General features: G+C 41.3%; 1 protein-coding gene across 4 annotated transcripts in view; it reads left to right on the top strand.

Annotated features, from left to right (window-relative positions):
* The window catches only part of CUNH15orf41 (chromosome unknown C15orf41 homolog), a 182,942-nt gene that overhangs the window by 88,605 nt on the left and 77,397 nt on the right, over nucleotides 1-16,940 (top strand). For 2 of the 4 annotated variants that reach the window (XM_026651445.2, XM_024200988.2), the window contains exons 9-10: nucleotides 5,131-5,196; nucleotides 11,785-11,890. In XM_026651445.2, coding sequence (XP_026507230.1) covers nucleotides 5,131-5,196; nucleotides 11,785-11,890 — 172 coding nt within the window. Of the gene's footprint in view, nucleotides 1-5,130; nucleotides 5,197-11,784; nucleotides 11,891-14,385; nucleotides 14,438-16,940 lie in introns of those variants that run through there. The other 2 variants (XM_024200989.2, XM_024200990.2) reach the window with 2 other exon arrangements.

Genomic DNA, 16,940 nt, shown 5'->3' with positions numbered 1-16,940 from the left:
AAATTTTCAGATGGAACATTTTTCTGTTGGAAAATGCTGATTCTATGAAATCAAAACATTTTGCAGGAATATGTTGATTTTGTCAAATCTTTGGATAGAAACCAGGAAATCTTCACAGGAAATCTGCCTGGTTTTCTGCCAGCTTTCCCACCTCCACAGCGGCTTGCCTGATTGACGGCCACAAAGTCAGGAGTCTGGACATGCTGGGAGCCCCAGCTCAGGCCAGGATTCTCAGTGATTCCAGGCTCCTTGTCATGAAGGAAGAAGCCTCGTGGCCCTGGGCTTCTAGGCTCCCCGCTCTGTGCCCTGCTTCCAGACTTCCTCCTATGCAGCCAGGAGGCGTCTGAGAGCCCCAGCTTGAGGCAAGGCTTCCAGGCTCCTGTTAGTTCAGCAGGGAGCCTAGAAGCAGGGTTGCCAGGTCTCTTGGCAGCTCAATGAGCTTCACCATTGTTTTATGTTTTGTTTTGTTTTTCATAATAAAATTTTGGAATAAAATTCCCCATTCTGTGGGAAATGTTGAGGTTTCATTTGAATGCAGAATGATTTTATTTTATTTTATTTATTTTATTTTTTGAAACTTCAGCATTTCCCTCAGAACAGGAATCCCAGGTTCCTGTCAGGTTTAGTCAGCAATCTTGTTCCCATTCAAGCAGTTACATTTGCAAAGTAGCTTGAAAATTCCTCAGTGTGGAAATTTCTATCCTCATGAATTGTGTTTTAAAACAAAAAATGAATCAACAACAGCATGAAGCTACAAGTATACTTTTTTAAACCAACCTTAACAATTGTGGGTAAGTGTAATTAAGCACTGGAACAAATTACCTAGGGAGCTTGTGGAATCTCTGTCACTGGAAGTTGCTAAGAACAGGTTAGACAAACACCTGTTAGGGATAGTCTAGATAATACTTAGTCCTGTCTCAGTGCCGGGAACTGGACTCGATGACCTATCGAGGTCCCTTCCCGTCCTACATTTCAATGATGCTGTGATTTCAAACAGTAGTGTACCGATAAATGGTGCTAATAATGCTGGTATTTAGGCTCCCATGCAGTTCTCTCGGAAGCCTACAAAGTTTGGTGCTATGTACTATAGATGCCTGTCTTCAAAAATAACTCTACTTTTTTATAAAAAGAACAGGAGTACTTGTGGCACCTTAGAGACTAACAAATTTATTAGAGCATAAGCTTTCGTGGGCTACAACCCACTTCTTCGGATGCATATAGAGTGAAACATTGAGGAAATATATATACACACATACAGAGAGCATGAACAGGTGGGAGTTGTCTTACCAACTCTGAGAGGCCAATTATGTTTGGAAACCTTGTGGGCATACATATATTTATTGAAATAAAATACTGTGTTTTGTTATTTGTGACGTGCTAATGGGGTTCTCAGCAGTATAAAAGACAGAATTTGGTCTCTGCCCTTCTGTTTCTCAGTGAGAATTTTCTATTGAAAGTAGGGCTGTCAATTGATTGCCGTTAACTCATACCATTAACTGAAATAATATTAATCGCAATTTAAAAAAGTAATCGCAATTAATCACAGTTTTAATCACACTGTTAAACAATAGAATACCAATTGAAATGTATTAAATATTTTTTGGATTTTTTTCTACATTTTCAAATATATTGATTTAAATTACGACACAGAAAACAAAGTGTACAATACTCTATATTATTATTTTTATTACAAATATTTGCACTGTAAAAATGATAAAAGAAAAAGTATTTTTCAGTTCACCTCATAGAAGTACTGTAGTGCGAGCTCTTTATTGTGAAAGTGCAATTTACAAATGTAGATTTTTGTTGTTTCTAACTGCACTCAAAAACAAAACAATGTAAAATTTTAGCAGCTACAAGTTCACTCAGTCCTACTTCTTGTTCAGTCAATTGCTAAGACAAATACATTTGTTTACATTTATGGGAGATAATGCTGCCCGCTTAAGAACAGGTGTTCACATGTCACTTTTGTAGCCGGCACTGCAACGTATTTACATGCCAGTTATGCTAAACATTCGTGTGGTGCATGTTTTCAGAAGTCTTAAAAGAGCAACACTCCGATGCGGAAATTACAGAACCCGAACCACAAAAAAAGAAAATCAACCTTCTGCTGGTGGCATCTCATTGGGATGATGAAAATGAACGTGCGTCAGTCCACACTGCTTTGCATCGTTATCGAGCAGATGCCATCATCAGCATGGACACATGTCCACTGGAATGGTGATTGAAGCATGAAGGGACATATGAATCTTTAGCGCATCTGGCACATAAATATCTTGTGACGCGGGCTACAACAGTGCCATGAGAACACCTGTTCTCACTTTCAGGTGACATTGTAAACAAGAAGCAGACAGCATTACCTCCTCTAAATGTAAACAAATTTGTTTCTCAGAGTGATTGGCTGACCAAGAAGTAGGACTGACTGGACTAGTAGGCTTTAAAGTTTTACATTGTTTTATTTTTGAATGCAGTTATCTTTTGTACATAATTCTACATTTGTAAGTTCAACTTTCATGATAAAGATATTGCACCACAGTACTTGTATTAGACTATTTCTTTTGTTTATTACAGTGCAAATATTATAATAAAAATAAATGTAAAGTGAGCACTGTACACTTTGTATTTTGTGTTGTATTTGAAATCTTTATATTTGAATGTGTAGAAAACATCCAAACATATTTAAATAAATGGTATTTTTATTAACAGCACAATTATTTTTTTTAATTGCTTGACACCCCTAATTGAAAGTAAAATGTTACAAAGAGGAAAACAATGAGGAATTCCAAAGTTGGATCTGATGTTTCTGTGAATAACTCCTCCAGTTCGATATATATTTATTTTTGTATTTAGGATGATTAATTGAAGTCTAAAATGCTCAGAACATTTGGCACAGGTATTCACTAACCCAGAATGCTTGTCTTAATGTTTCTAAGCTATGAGAGATGAGCCAAGAAAATCAGATTCTGCTGTCTCTCCTTCACCTTCCCCCCCTTCCCGCAACAAGAGCCGTAACCTTCTCTCCATTACCAGGAACTCACTTCACTTCCAGTGCTAAACATTATTAAAAACCCTTAACCAATGGAAAACCACTCCCCAGAATACCCAGCAGTATGTTCCAGTGCAGACTTCAACTGGGTACCAAAGGCTGAGGTTCTACAAACCTGAGGACAGGTGTGAGACCATTGCGCCTTCTGCACCCTCAGACCTGCCCAGGGACCTCTGCTGAAAGCCAGAATTCACATAGTGGGTAGGTGAGATGACAGAGCCAAAAATGGCTACTCACCAGTAGCAAAAGCAAACAAGCCATTCCCCTTCTTTCACCTTGGCAGGCAAGAGCCAAACAGTTGGTCTCTCATGGGCCTGTTGTCCAGTGTCAGCAGGAGTGGGGGGTTAAGCTCCATTACCTGGATGCCATGAGGTAGCCTGCCACTGAGCCACATGGGGAGGCAGGGGAAAAGGTAGCAGGGAAACAAAAAGAAACCACGCTCCCTCATACATGCGGCAGGTGTTATCCTATTCTTCACTACTGTCAGGATGAAGAAATTTTCAGAATATTGATTTATCGTGTTGTTATGGTGTGACTCAATGGGTTTCAGAGATTAGCATAAAGTAGAGCTTTGTTAATCTGCCCATCTCTCATCCATATATTTTATATCTGGGTTAAAAAAAAATCCACTGGTTTTTGCTCTCTACCAAGGCTTAATAGCTGATATGGCACTATAGTGAGGTGTTGTACACTTATTTTTACAATATACTAGAGTAATCTTCTTAGTACACGTCAAAATGAATGAATAAAGTATATCTTGCAGTGCATTTCCCCCGTTCTTTTGGTTGTTCACTTACACACTAATTCATAACTACCCCAATGGATATCCTAGTCTTAGTGCAAATTAGTGAGATTTTACTGTAACTTCTAGTTCAGCATCTGAAAAATTAACTTCAGATTCTTATTTTTCACAACCTTTAACAAATGTACCCTTAAAAATCTAAACGTTGTTCTTGTCATTAAAATGTTCTTTCGGCTCAAAGTGCTGACCTTTCAGGATATGCACAAAGTGTTCTAAAACAGAGTTCTGAACATTTGCCATGAAACCACTGTCCTAGGCTGATAAATGGATTGGAAATAAGCTACCCAATCGTGGGAATGGGCCATTAATTTTAATCAAAGGTGGTGCAGAAAGGCGAATGGGATGCATGACAATGTCAACAGCCCAGTAGATGTTAAGAGTCCACACAGCCTTCCTTGTTACTTGGTTGTGCAATTAGTTGAGGTTGGGTGAAGACAGAAAGCCATGTCTGGAATTGAATGACCAGGTCACTCCAAAATCTAATGTAGAAATGGTGTTTCAGAAATACCAGTCTAATGGCATTAGAAGTCAAGGACAACAACTAGAAAGTATTGAAGTTTTTTTTTTCTTTTTAAGGCATGAGTTGATGTTTTTTTTCTTTTTTTTTTTTTTTTTTTCTTTTTTACAATTTTGTCTTGTTTGCTCCCTGTCATGGTTCTGGAAATTGTCAGATATTGCTTAAAAGAAGCTTTGGTATTTATAAAGGATAAAGAATTACAAACAGACTTAAATCTTGAAGACAATGTACTTTTAAATTTATATACTACTGAATTGTAAAATTTGGCAAATTCTACATAATGCAAGAGAAATAAAACTCTGTGTCTTCTCTTTTTTCTTTTATAGCTTTCCAATTGGAAGATAAAGTTTTATAATTACTTTAGACAGACATCAATATAAAATAAAGCAACTATAGAATATGTACATTTGTGGCATTAGTAGAAAGCTGTTCAGGTTAATTCTAATGTGAGATTCTTCTTTCAATAAGCAAATATATTTCTTTATTTTGAACATTTTTTCGGTTACAAAGTACTGTATGACAGCTTGAATTAATGATGTTTATAATGAAGACATAAAAATGCAGAGACGACAAAGAAGCATTTTTATATCCATGCTTCAGGTTTGCTAAGAAGGTTCATTTAATGTGACACAGCATTGCATACATATGAAAGATATGTATGACTGCATTAGTAATTCTTGCACTTTTATTTAAAAGAAAATTAATTATACTGCTGTCTCGTTAATAGAATAGTGTTATAAACAATAGTATTTGTTCTCTATGCAGCTGAAGAACAGCTTCGTGCAAAGGGTTATGACAAAACACCAGATTTTATTTTAGAAGTGCCGGTAGGTAAGTCCTTAAAGTTTTTTCTATTAGTATTTATTGTGCTTATATTAAGATGTTAACATTACTTAATGATAAGGCAGGAAAAACTAGATTATATTTTAAAATATTACTGTAAATATTATTATGCATGTTATACTTTATACATTACCAATATTATCATAAAATATTGTTTTTAGGGATTTGCAGTAGTAACTCAATAACTGTAAGAAGTGTTTTTTGGAAAGTGGGGGGCTTAAGTAACATCCCTGTACCTCAAACCTGAACTGACCACCATCTGAGGCTGAGATCAGAACCATTTATAATGGTCTATCCCCAGAAACTCATGGACCCAGTCAAACGCCAAAACATCTTTCGGGTAATGCCCCCCCACCAAAAGGCCATGGAATGGAAGATCCAGCAAATCAGTTAAACCAATCATTTGCCTCATTTTGGCATCCACACGCTCCTCATTGCCCCCACAGATCTCCATGGGTCCATAATAGCCTGAAAGAGAAGAATCAGGAAGGAAGAAAATTTTGTCAATGGAGAAAAACTGGTAGATGTAGGTAAGTTCTAGCATTCCCATCCTACTGGTGATAAGGATAATATAAGCATCTAGCTCATCAGACACAAGGAATTCTCAGACTTAACAGCTGTTAGATGGAAAAAGTAAGAATTTTGTCTTCTCTGTGATGAGGGTCTACAAACCCCTCACTGAGGCAGAGAAAAGGCTGCAGCAGTACTGGGCCAGGAAAGCTACGCCCCTCAGGCATGGCTGAGTATGCTCCTGGGGAAAAGGAGCAGTATAAAAAGAGCTCCAGCCACTGAGGCATGGGGAAGGAGAGAAACCTCATAGACTTTAAGGACCATTATGATCGTCTAGTCTGACCTCCTGCACAACACAAGCCACAGAATCTCAACCACCCATTCCTATAATAAACCCCTAACCTATGTCTGAGCTATTGAACTTCAAATCATGGTTTAAAGACTTCAAGGTGCAGAGAATCCTCCAGCAAGTGACCCATGCCCCATGCTGCAGAGAAAGGCGAAACCCCTCTAGGGCCTCTGCCAATCTGACCTGGAGGAAAATTCCTTCCCGACGCCAAATATGGCGATCAGCTAAACCCTGAGCATGTGGGAAAGACTCACCAGCCAGACACCCAGGAAAGAATTCTCTGTAGTAACTCAGATCCCATCCCATCTAACATCCCATTACAGGCCATTGGGCATATTTACCACTAATAGTCAAAGATCAATTAATTGCCAAAATTAGGCTATCCCATCATACCATCCTCTCCATGAATTTATCAAGCTTAGTCTTGAAGCCAGTTATGTCTTTTGCCCCCACTGCTCTCCTTGGAAGGCTGTACCAGAACTTCACTCCTCTGAAGGTTAGAAACCTTTGTCTAATTTCAAGGCTATGGCCAGTTTATATCCATTTATGCTTGTGTCCACATTGGTACTCAGCTTAAATAATTCCTCTCCCTCCCTGGTATTAATCCCTCTGATATATTTATAGAGAGCAATCTATAAATATAACCTTCCTTTGGTTAGGCTAAACAAGCCAAGCTCTTTGAGTCTCCTTTTATAAGACAGGTTTTCCATTACTCCGATCATCCTAATAGCCCTTCTCTGTACCTGTTCGAATTCATCCTTCTTAAACATGGGAGACCAGAACTGCACACAGTATTCCAGATGAGGTCTCACCAGTGCCTTGTATAACGGTACTAACACCAGACAGCACCAAGGAAACATCTATACACGCTCGTGCTCCACACCCTTCACTTCCTCACCCTCATGTCCCGCCCTGACACAAAGTGGTCAACCTCCTCCTGGCCCTGGCTAAAACGGCCAGCTATAAAACCAGGGAGAGGAGGTTGGCCGATGGGTCTCCTGTGACTGTGGGGCCTATTTCCGATCCTCCATCCGCTCACACATCCAGGCAGAGTTCCTCTGGGCGGCGTCCACTGGTTCCCTTGACGCCGTCGAGGAGCAGTGGGCGCTGTCTGGGGTTCTCTGCTCGGTGTCCCCGTCAGGTTCCCTTCGTTTGACCCTTTGACCTCACTCCCGTCCCTGTTATCTCATTAGTTGTCCCCCCCGAATTATTTGGTTTCCAGGCCCTGTGGATCCTCCCCTTAGGCTGGGGGGAGGTCCTTTAGCAGTGCCCGCCCACTTCCTGGTTCCCAATAGGATAACGGTACTAAGACCTCCTTATCTCTATTGGAAATACCTCGCCTGATGCATCACAAGACCGCATTAGCTTTTTTCACGGCCATATCACATTTGCGGCTCATAGTCATCCTGTGATCAGCCAATACTCCAAGGTCTTTCTCCTCCTCTGTTACTTCCAACTGATGAGTTCCCAGCTTACAACAAACATTCTTGTTATTAGTCCCTAAATGCATGACCTTGCACTTTTCACTATTAAATTTCATCCTATTACTATTACTCCAGTTTACAAGGTCATCCAGATCTTCCTGTATGATATCCCGGTCCTTCTCTGAATTGGCAATACCTCCCAGCTTTGTATCATCCGCAAACTTTATTAGCACACTCCCACTTTTTGTGCCAAGGTCAGTAATAAAAAGATTAAATAAGATGGGTCCCAAAACCAATCCCTGAGGAACTCCACTAGTAACCTCCCTCCAGCCTGACAGTTCACCTTTCAGTATGACCCTTTGTAGTCTCCCCTTTAACCAGTTCCTTATCCACCTTTCAATTTTCATATTGATCCCCATCTTTTCCAATTTAACTAATAATTCCCTATGTGGAACCGTATCACATGCCTTACTGAAATTGAGGTAAATTAGATCCACTGCGTTACCTTTGTCTAAAAAATCTGTTACCGTCTCAAAGAAGGAGATCAGGTTGGTTTGGCATGTTCTACCTTTTGTAAAACCATGTTGTCTTTTGTCCCAATTACCATTGACCTCAATATCCTTAACTACTTTCTCCTTCAAAAAATTTTCTAAGACCTTGCATACTACAGATGTCAAACTAACAGGCCTATAGTTACCCGGATCACTTTTTTCCCCTTTCTTACAAATAGGAACTATGTTAGCAATTCTCCAGTCATACAGTACAACCCCTAAGTTTACTGATTCATTAAAAATGCTTGCTAATGGGCTTGCAATTTCATGTGCCAGTTCCTTTAATATGCTTGGATGAAGATTATCTGGGTCCCTCGATTTAGTCCCATTAAGCTGTTCGAGTTTGGCTTCTACCTCGGATGTGGTAATATCTACCTCCATATCCTCATTCCTATTTGTCATCCTGCCATTATCCCTAAGCTCCTCATTAGCTTCATTAAAGATTGAGGCAACGTATTTGTTTAGATATTGGGCCATACCTAGATTATCCTTAACCTCCACTCCATCCTCAGTGTTTAGCGGTCCCACTTCTTCTTTCTTTGTTTTCCTCTTCTTTATATGGCTATAGAACCTTTTACTATTGGTTTTAATGCCCTTTGCAAGGTCCAACTCTACATGGCTTTTGGCCTTTCTCACTTTATCCCTACATGTTCTGACCTCAATAAGGTAGCTTTCCTTGCTAATCCCTCCCATCTTCCACTCCTTGTAGGCCTTCTGCTTTTTCTTAATCACCTCTCTGAGATGCTTGCTCATCCAGCTTGGTCTATAACTCCTGCCTATGAATTTTTTCCCCTTTCTTGGGATTCAAGCTTCTGATAGTTTCTGCAACTTTGACCTGAAGTAATTCCAGGCCTCCTCCGCTTTTAGATCCACAAGTTCTTCAGTCTAATCAGTTGTGCCAGCCTCCATCCTAGAAGTCTATTTCCCTCCCTACTCAGGTGAAGGCCATCCCGAGAGAACAGTCCTCTGTCCATGAATGCCTTCTAGTGGCCATACATCCCAAAGCCCTCCTTATAGCACCACTGCCTGAGCTATCTGTTGATCATTATAATCTGCCATTTCTAGCAGGAGCACTTCCCTAAGAAAGGCAGAAAAAGAGCTCTTACTGAGGAGGTCTAACTGTGAATCTTTCTTCCTCCTCCTTCAAGATATCACCGTAGAGGCAAGGAGAATCCTGTTCAGGGGACCAGAGGGTTGCATTCATCAGCCCTGAGACTGGGAGTTTGGAGCAAAGGACTGTAACATAACAGCAGGCATACCCCAAACTGAGACATTGGATGGGGTAGCAAGTGACCCAAGGGAAGGTGAACTAGAGGGGAACCAAGCATAGGCCAGCCCATGCTATCATACTTTCAGGGCCCTGGACCGGGCAGAGCAGAGGACCTTGGTCCCCCTATCCATGTCAGATTCCCCTACACCTAGCCCTGGGACTGGCAGAGCCAGGGGTTCACCGACAAAGAAGCTGACCCAGTTGAACCCCATCCAGGAATCCCAGACACACTAGGCGAAAAGAGAGACTGTGGCAGCAGGCCCAGACCACTCGGCCTGTTGACCAAACCAGCAACCCCACTATGTCTTCCATAATAGCAGTTGCTGAGTGACCCTTTGTGAGTCACCACCTTAACCAAGAAGAGTTATTCCACACATTTTCAGAATCTAGCACCTCCCTTTTCAACGATATGTCAATGTGTTTTTCAGAAAAAATCAGGAACAAATGGAAGCACTATATGAGAACTGAGCCATTATCTGTGACTCAGATTTTTGCCTTTCTTGGTGTTTCAAGCATCTAGGACTCTTACTAGCAAAATCGTCAACATCTGCTTTGATGAGACAGATCTGTCATCATTTACTGTAAATCATGCAATTATCTAACCAGTATTTAAGGTATAATCACTCAACACAACATTCTTCTCCACTATGTAATCACTCTTTTATGAGAAAGCATTTTGAAAAGATCCAAAGGGATATCTTCCACTCCACCTAGATATTTTCAATATTCTGGACTCCTCCCACTCAGTTTTCAAGAACAGAGATGGTGCTGGTGGCACCAATAGATGACCATGGACAAAGGCCATACATCCATACTCAAACAACTGGACCTCTCCACAGTATTTGATACATTCAACCATGATAGTCTGCTGTCCCACCACAGAGACTTGGCAGGATTACGCCGAGATGGCTTAATTACATGCTGTCAGGCCACACTCATAAAGTTGCAATGAACACCGGCTCCTTCACTTCCAAAACTCTTATCTGTTCAGTTTCACGGATCTGTCGTCTCACCAGTCTTGTTGAACCTATTAAGAAGATTGTGAAACAGCACTGACTAAAAATCTAGCAAAAAAAGATGATATCTAGCTATTAATCTCTTTCATATCAAACACAAACATCACCATCTCCCAGCTATCCAGCATCCTGGCTGTGGTGAACCAGATGAAGAGCAACTGGCTGCAGTTAAAACATTGGAAGGCTAAAGGAGATGTTGGTTGGGAAAGGCAAGTACTTTGGAAAACTTGCTAGCTCTGTAACATCACCTCTTTGGTTGGTTAAAACAGTCCATGGATTTGCTGTCTGTCTGTACGCCTCACTGCCTCTATGAATCCCAGTAGCTGTATAGAGCACCTTTTTTACTCCCCATCTATGGCTGGCAGGAAGACAACTAACTCCCCGTCTTATCAGACTTTGAGATGGCCATGGATATGCATATTTACTTGATAACTGTGATTCTCTACTTAGATATAAAAAGGGAAACTTTTTAAAATGCTACAATTGATGTAGAATACAAGAGCCTGTCTGGCTTTGCAGCACAAACTTCTGAGAACACATCGCCCAAAGTCAAACTTAATGTTTTGTTCCTCAGGCACTAGTAAGCTAGACACTACAGTGATAGGTGCTATAGAAAACTCTACAAAAGAAAGCTCTTCAAAGCTCTTCATGGCATTGTCCCAAGTTACCTGGAGGGAGACCGGCTCATCTTATATGGGCATAACTTCCCACTGGAAAAATTGGTCAACCTCAGGAGTGAAACCTTGTTTGTGCAGGAGATGGGCCTCTCGTGGTGACTGGCGCATGGTTTGGAAGTTTGCTCCTGGAAGACACCATGAACCGCAGTGTCTCGGAGAAAAACGGAAAAGTCACTTCTTTGACATATCCTTCCTATATTAATAGCACAGAACACATCCCCACAAAGGTGACTCCAAAGAGAAAAGAGAGAAATATATATGTATGTACGGTTCATAATTTTCAACACTGCGGGGTATTTCTGTTGCTTGTCTGCTCCCTCTCCTACCCCAACATACAGCGCTGAAAAGTTTCTGCTGCAGTAGCTCACCTACATGCCTCTGCATTCGCCAGTTGTTTCCATCCCCTTTCCTGGCACCTAAGAGGGAGAGTAAGGGGGAAATGGGTATAGCTCTACTTCTGTCCTCAGTATTCTGGCTCCTTTTTCATTGAGCAACTGTTTGTACTGGCTTAAGTGCATTCAAAGGAATTTTGGAGCACACGGTAATTAACGTTAAATTGAGAGAATTGTAGGTAAACACTACTGTTTGGTTCTTAGATTTTTGTTTAAAAAAATATTCATTGCAAATGTTTGAAAGATGGTTTACAAGTATACAACTGTGCCTCAAGTATAAGTCATATGGTAGCTTCTTTGATTAATGTAGAACTTTACAAATCTTTGTTGTGGTCAGATTTTCAGAGCTTGCATTCATTTTATATTAGTAATGCTTTGTCCCCCTAGCTGTTGAAGGACACATAATTCACTGGATTGAAAGCAAAGCTTCATTTGGTGATGAATGTAGTCACCAGGCCTATCTGCACGACCAGTTCTGGAGCTACTGGAATAGGTAGGTTTCCATTATTTTTCTTCATAGATGAAGAGTACTAAGTTAAAAGCTTATAAGAATTTCTGTAGCTGGAAAAAATGGTGGTAGCTTATATTTATGTGTGTTTTTCATTAAACCATGTGAGTCAAATGTATACTGGGAATTGCAGTTTAGAATCAAAGTTCCTGAATCAAGGTAAAATGCATAAATATCTGTTGTTTCAAATTCTCATAATGATTGTCATTTAAAATCATTTATGTCTGTCTTAGAGATATAATTACCGTAGTAGACATTGTGGTCAACTGTTTTGCGAGAGGAATGAAGCATCTCAATTCAATTTCTCCGAGATAAAGAGGGAAATGTTATCAATACTATTTGTGAAGACTTTCAATAGTTGTAAGACAGCCAAGACATCAGATTACAGTGTACCCAGTTCCATCTAGATTGTATTACAGGCAGGCTTCCCAAATCAGGAATTAGGTTGTCCAATGACTGCTGTTTATGGCCCTTTTTTCCTTTGTATTCATAAGGAAGTGCATAACACTCTTAGTAGGAAAAGAAGATGGAATAAATAGCTGCATGGGTGTTAGAGAAAAACAATTACTTTATGCTTCACAAAATTTTTAGATGGAGGGGACAACATGTTGTTAGGATAAAAAGATATTTTCTCCTAAAGAATGTTTAGTAAAAGTAGTATAGTAACTCCTCCTAAGTCTGCTGGTATGGTACAGTAACTCCTCACTTAATGTTGTAGTTATCTTCTTGAAAAATGCGACTTTAAGTGAAACAATGTTAAGCGAATCCAATACCCCATAAGAATTAATGTAAATAGGGGGGGGGTTAGGTTCCAGGGCAGCTTCCCCTACTCTGCAAGCACCAGAGGGGGGGCGGTTCAACCTTCAGCCCGCCCACTCCACTCCTTCCCCCAAGTCCCCACCCTTACCCGCCTCTTCTCCCCCCCACTTCCTTCCCTCTTTACTTCACTTGCTGCGTCCTGGCTCCTCCCCCGTCCCTCCCCTCCCTTCTAAATGCCGCAAGCCAGCTGATTGCCGCGTAGGGGAGGGAGGGGGGGAGGCATGCCAAGTCCTCGCTCCTTCCCCCTCCCTTCTGCTGGGGTGATCAGCTGGCTTGCCACATTCGGGAGCCAGGGGAGGGAGGGGGAGCCTGCGCGCCGAGTCCTCGCTCCTTACCCCTCCCTCCTGCTTCCAAAACACCGCAAGCCAGCTGATTGCTCTGGGCAGGAGGGAGGCGGGAGGAGCAAGGACTCGGCGCACCTCCACTCCCTCCCCTGCCTCCTGCCGACAGCAATCAGCTGGCTTGCGGTGTTTTGGAGGCAGGAGGGAGGGGGGAGGAGCGAGAACTCGGTGCGCAGGCTCACCTCTCCCTGCCCTGCCTCCTGAACACCGCAAGCCAGCTGATTGCCGTGGCAGGAAGCAGGGGAGGGAGGGGGGAGGTGTGCCTCGTCCTCTCTCCTCCCCCACCCCTGCCCGCAGCAATCAGCTGGCTTACAACGTTCAGGGGGCAGGAGGGAGGGGGGAGAAGCGAGGACTCGGTGAGCAGGCTCCCCCTCCCTCCCCTGCCTCCCGAACTCCGGAAGCCAGCTGATTGCCGCCAGCAGGAGGCAGGAGGGAGGGGGAGCCTGCGCGCCGAGTCCTCGCTCCTCCCTCTCCCTCCTGCCTGGGGCAATCAGCTGGTTTGCCGCGTTCAGGAGGCAGGGGATGGAGGGGGAGCCTGCACGCCGAGTCCTCGCTCCTCCCTCCTGCCTCCAAAATGCCGCAAGCCAGCTGGTTGCCGCGGGCAGGAGGCGGGGGGAGGAGGGGGAAGGCGCTGATCCGCAGAGTCTGCCAGCGGGCGGGAGGCACTGGGGAGGGGAGGGGGCCGTAGGGAGGCTGCCAGCTGTAGAGAAAGCAGGCAGCCAAACAACATAAGAGTGGAGCATTGCACAACTTTAAATGAGTATGCTCCCTAATTGATCAGCAACGTAACAACGAAACAACGTTAAGCGGGACGACTTTAAGTGAGGAGTTACTGTACTTGGTTTTCCTTCACTTTTATCCTTAAACAGTCCTCATCATTAGCAGCTACAATGAGTTAAATTTGCCTTTTGCAATAAAACATGCCATTGCAGAAAGGAAGTTGCTGTGATTATTTATTTTTGTGCTGTACATGGCATCTGGCCTATTTAGTTTTGGGGTGTAGCAAAACACTTCAGAATAATTTCTACCTTTTGAGTCTGATGTCACCTGCAGAAGCACCCCTTTACTTAGACCAGTCAACCAACAGATAGTATTTTAGTTTTGTTTTGTATATATTAACTAGGTACCTGTTCATTTTGACATAGTAAAAATAGTGAGAACAACATTTCTTACTGTGTTGGAAGTGAAGTACATTTAAGGTTGTGTTGCCAAAATTAGGATGATTGGACTTTTTTAACAATAATACTGCTTTGTTTCAGCTTGAAATTCTGCTAATACTGAAAATTATTGTAAATATATTTCAGTGTGCTATACTTTCAGTTCATCTGAAGAAATCTAGAAGTCCCATTACCCAGTCTAGGGTTGATTATTCTGTGAAGTAAGAATTTAATGCCACCTTGATTAAAGAAACTGGACAGACTCCATTGTTACTTTGTGTAAGGACTGTAACAATCAGTTATAGCCACATTAGTAGACACTACTGCAGTACACTAACAAGTACCATAGATATCAACAAGAGACAGATTAAATAATAATTAGTAAGTGTACTGTGGATGACTTACTGCAAGTACATGTAAAGTCAAATATAACAATTTACTTTTTCCATTGTTTGCAAGCCTGGATACTGCATCTCTAGACTCTGTAATACAATTTCTGGAGAGTCCCAGGAGAAAACTTGACGCTGTTATTAGCTGAAGTAACTTTACTATATATGAAGAAGACACTAGCAAAATGTCGTCTTTGACACTGATATTAGAATAATGATAATTCCACATAATGAGAGAGAAGCATTTCTTCTTCTCTGTTTGAATATGAATAGCAAGTCTTCCCTCCAATGAATTCTTTTTCCCCTTTAATTGTAATCTAAATGTCTCTAGTCCTGTGCTTATATGTAAAAAGAGAACATGAATAAATAAGAACAAATTTCCTGTAAGTATTTTTAAAGTAATATCTACACTTTTGAAATGTAAATTGACATTCATTTCTAATTAATACGTTAAGCCTGATATTAAATCACCTGTTTACATCTATAATCATAATGGTAAAATGAAAATAATCTTTGAAGCCCTTGTGGCGGGTTCGGTCACAGAGACTCACCTCGAGACTGTCACTTGATGAGGTGGGATATCACTGAGAAGAACCCTCCTGCCAGAATAGGCGCCCCTCCACTCCTGTCTTGCTGAGATAGACACTCCAGTCAGCTCCAGCACAGATCCAGAGGTTGGGCCATGCCTCTCTGCAGTTCACTGAAACTGAGATTCACTCAGCCCAGGGGCTTCTCAGTTAACAGGGACTTTCCCAGCGCCCAGTGTTCAGCCTTTCTGGGAGCCTGAACCCCAAGTAAATCCGTTTTACTCTGTATAAAGCTTATACAGGGTAAATTCATAAATTGTCCGCCCTCTTTAACACTGATAGAGAGATGCACAGCTGTTTGCTCTCCCAGGTATTAATCACTTACTCTGGGTTTATTAATAAACAGAAGTGATTTTATTAAGTTTAAAAGTAGGATTTAAATGGTTTCAAGTAATAACAAACAGAACAAAGTAAGTCACCAAGCAAAATAAAGCAAAAACATGCAAGTCTAAGCCTATACATTAAGAAACTGATTACAGGTAATATCTCACCCTCAGATAAGCTTCTTTCACAGACTAGACTCCTTCCTAGTCTGGGCCCAATTTTTTCCTCTGGTACAGTGCTTGTTAGTTTCAGCAGACATCTCAGGTGGTAAGCAGGGTTTTTCTCATTACTGGCAGCCCCTTTTGTCCTGTTCCACCCCCTTTTATAGGTTTGGCACAAGGCAGGAATCTTTTGTCTCTCTGGGACCCAACCCCTCCTTCTAAATGGATTTAAGATGGATTTCATTATCATTTCATTATCAGGTGACATGGCCACATGTCGCTGTAAGTCCCCTAGTCTCCATTCCCCATGGGCTGGCCCACACATACACAGGTAGGCTTTCAAGTAGCTAAGGCCATTTACAACTGATTGTTTCTGGAGCACCCTTAATAGCCTCCACTTAATATGTTTACATAAGTGATTCAAGTTTATATCTTATTCTCCTAACTCCAGATATAGATATAATACATGCAAACAAATAGGATGAACACACTTAGTAGATTACAAGCTTTCTAATGACACCATACAAGGGGTATTTAGCGTAAAGCATATTCCAGTTATGTCATATTCATAAGCATATTTCCATAAAGCATATGGAGTGCAACGTCACACCGATGGAACCAAAAAGTGTGTTTGATAAGAAAGGTAGAAATTTATAGGATTCAGTTCAGATCACATACCATTTAGTATTTGTTTTTTGTTTCATGGATTAGAAATTGACTATCAGGATTTATCACACAAGAAAAAACTGGAAATTGGAACATCAGAATGATAATCCTTTTTTCTACTAAGTTGTTTGAAAGAGCTTGACATCTGTTCATCCAAAGAATGTTTAAGTAATAATTTTATCGGTTTGGTTGAAGTAAAGGAAAATCATTTTACAAGTACGTTGAAATCATGCATTTTTATAAGAGCATCACTAGTCTCCAATAGTATGTGGGCTTAGAAGGTTGTACCAGTGAGTTGAAACCTAGTGGTTTGACAACCAGATTTAGAGGAAACCTTGGGAGTTGCATTTGTCAAGTAGCTAGGAAAACTGTTCATGCATACCCAGTATCCAAAGCTTCATTGGCAGCCCAAACATAAAGAACTGAAAGGTCATTCTTCTTCCTGCAGTATGATGGTTTGTTGACATATTTTGACACACTGGTACAATGCTGAAAGGTTTTGATCTTACTGCAACACTGGGAGACTTAGGGTCAGTTTAGCTATCTGACGCTTGTAGAATTTCACGCATGCTAGAATTTGGTTTTTTTGTT

Source organism: Terrapene carolina, unplaced genomic scaffold, assembly GCF_002925995.2.
Source record: "Terrapene carolina triunguis isolate 2854851 unplaced genomic scaffold, T_m_triunguis-2.0 Scaffold96, whole genome shotgun sequence".
NCBI lineage: Eukaryota > Metazoa > Chordata > Testudines > Emydidae > Terrapene > Terrapene triunguis.
The sequence above is the reverse complement of the archived record's forward strand: the minus strand, read 5'-3'. Positions and strand labels throughout refer to the sequence as shown.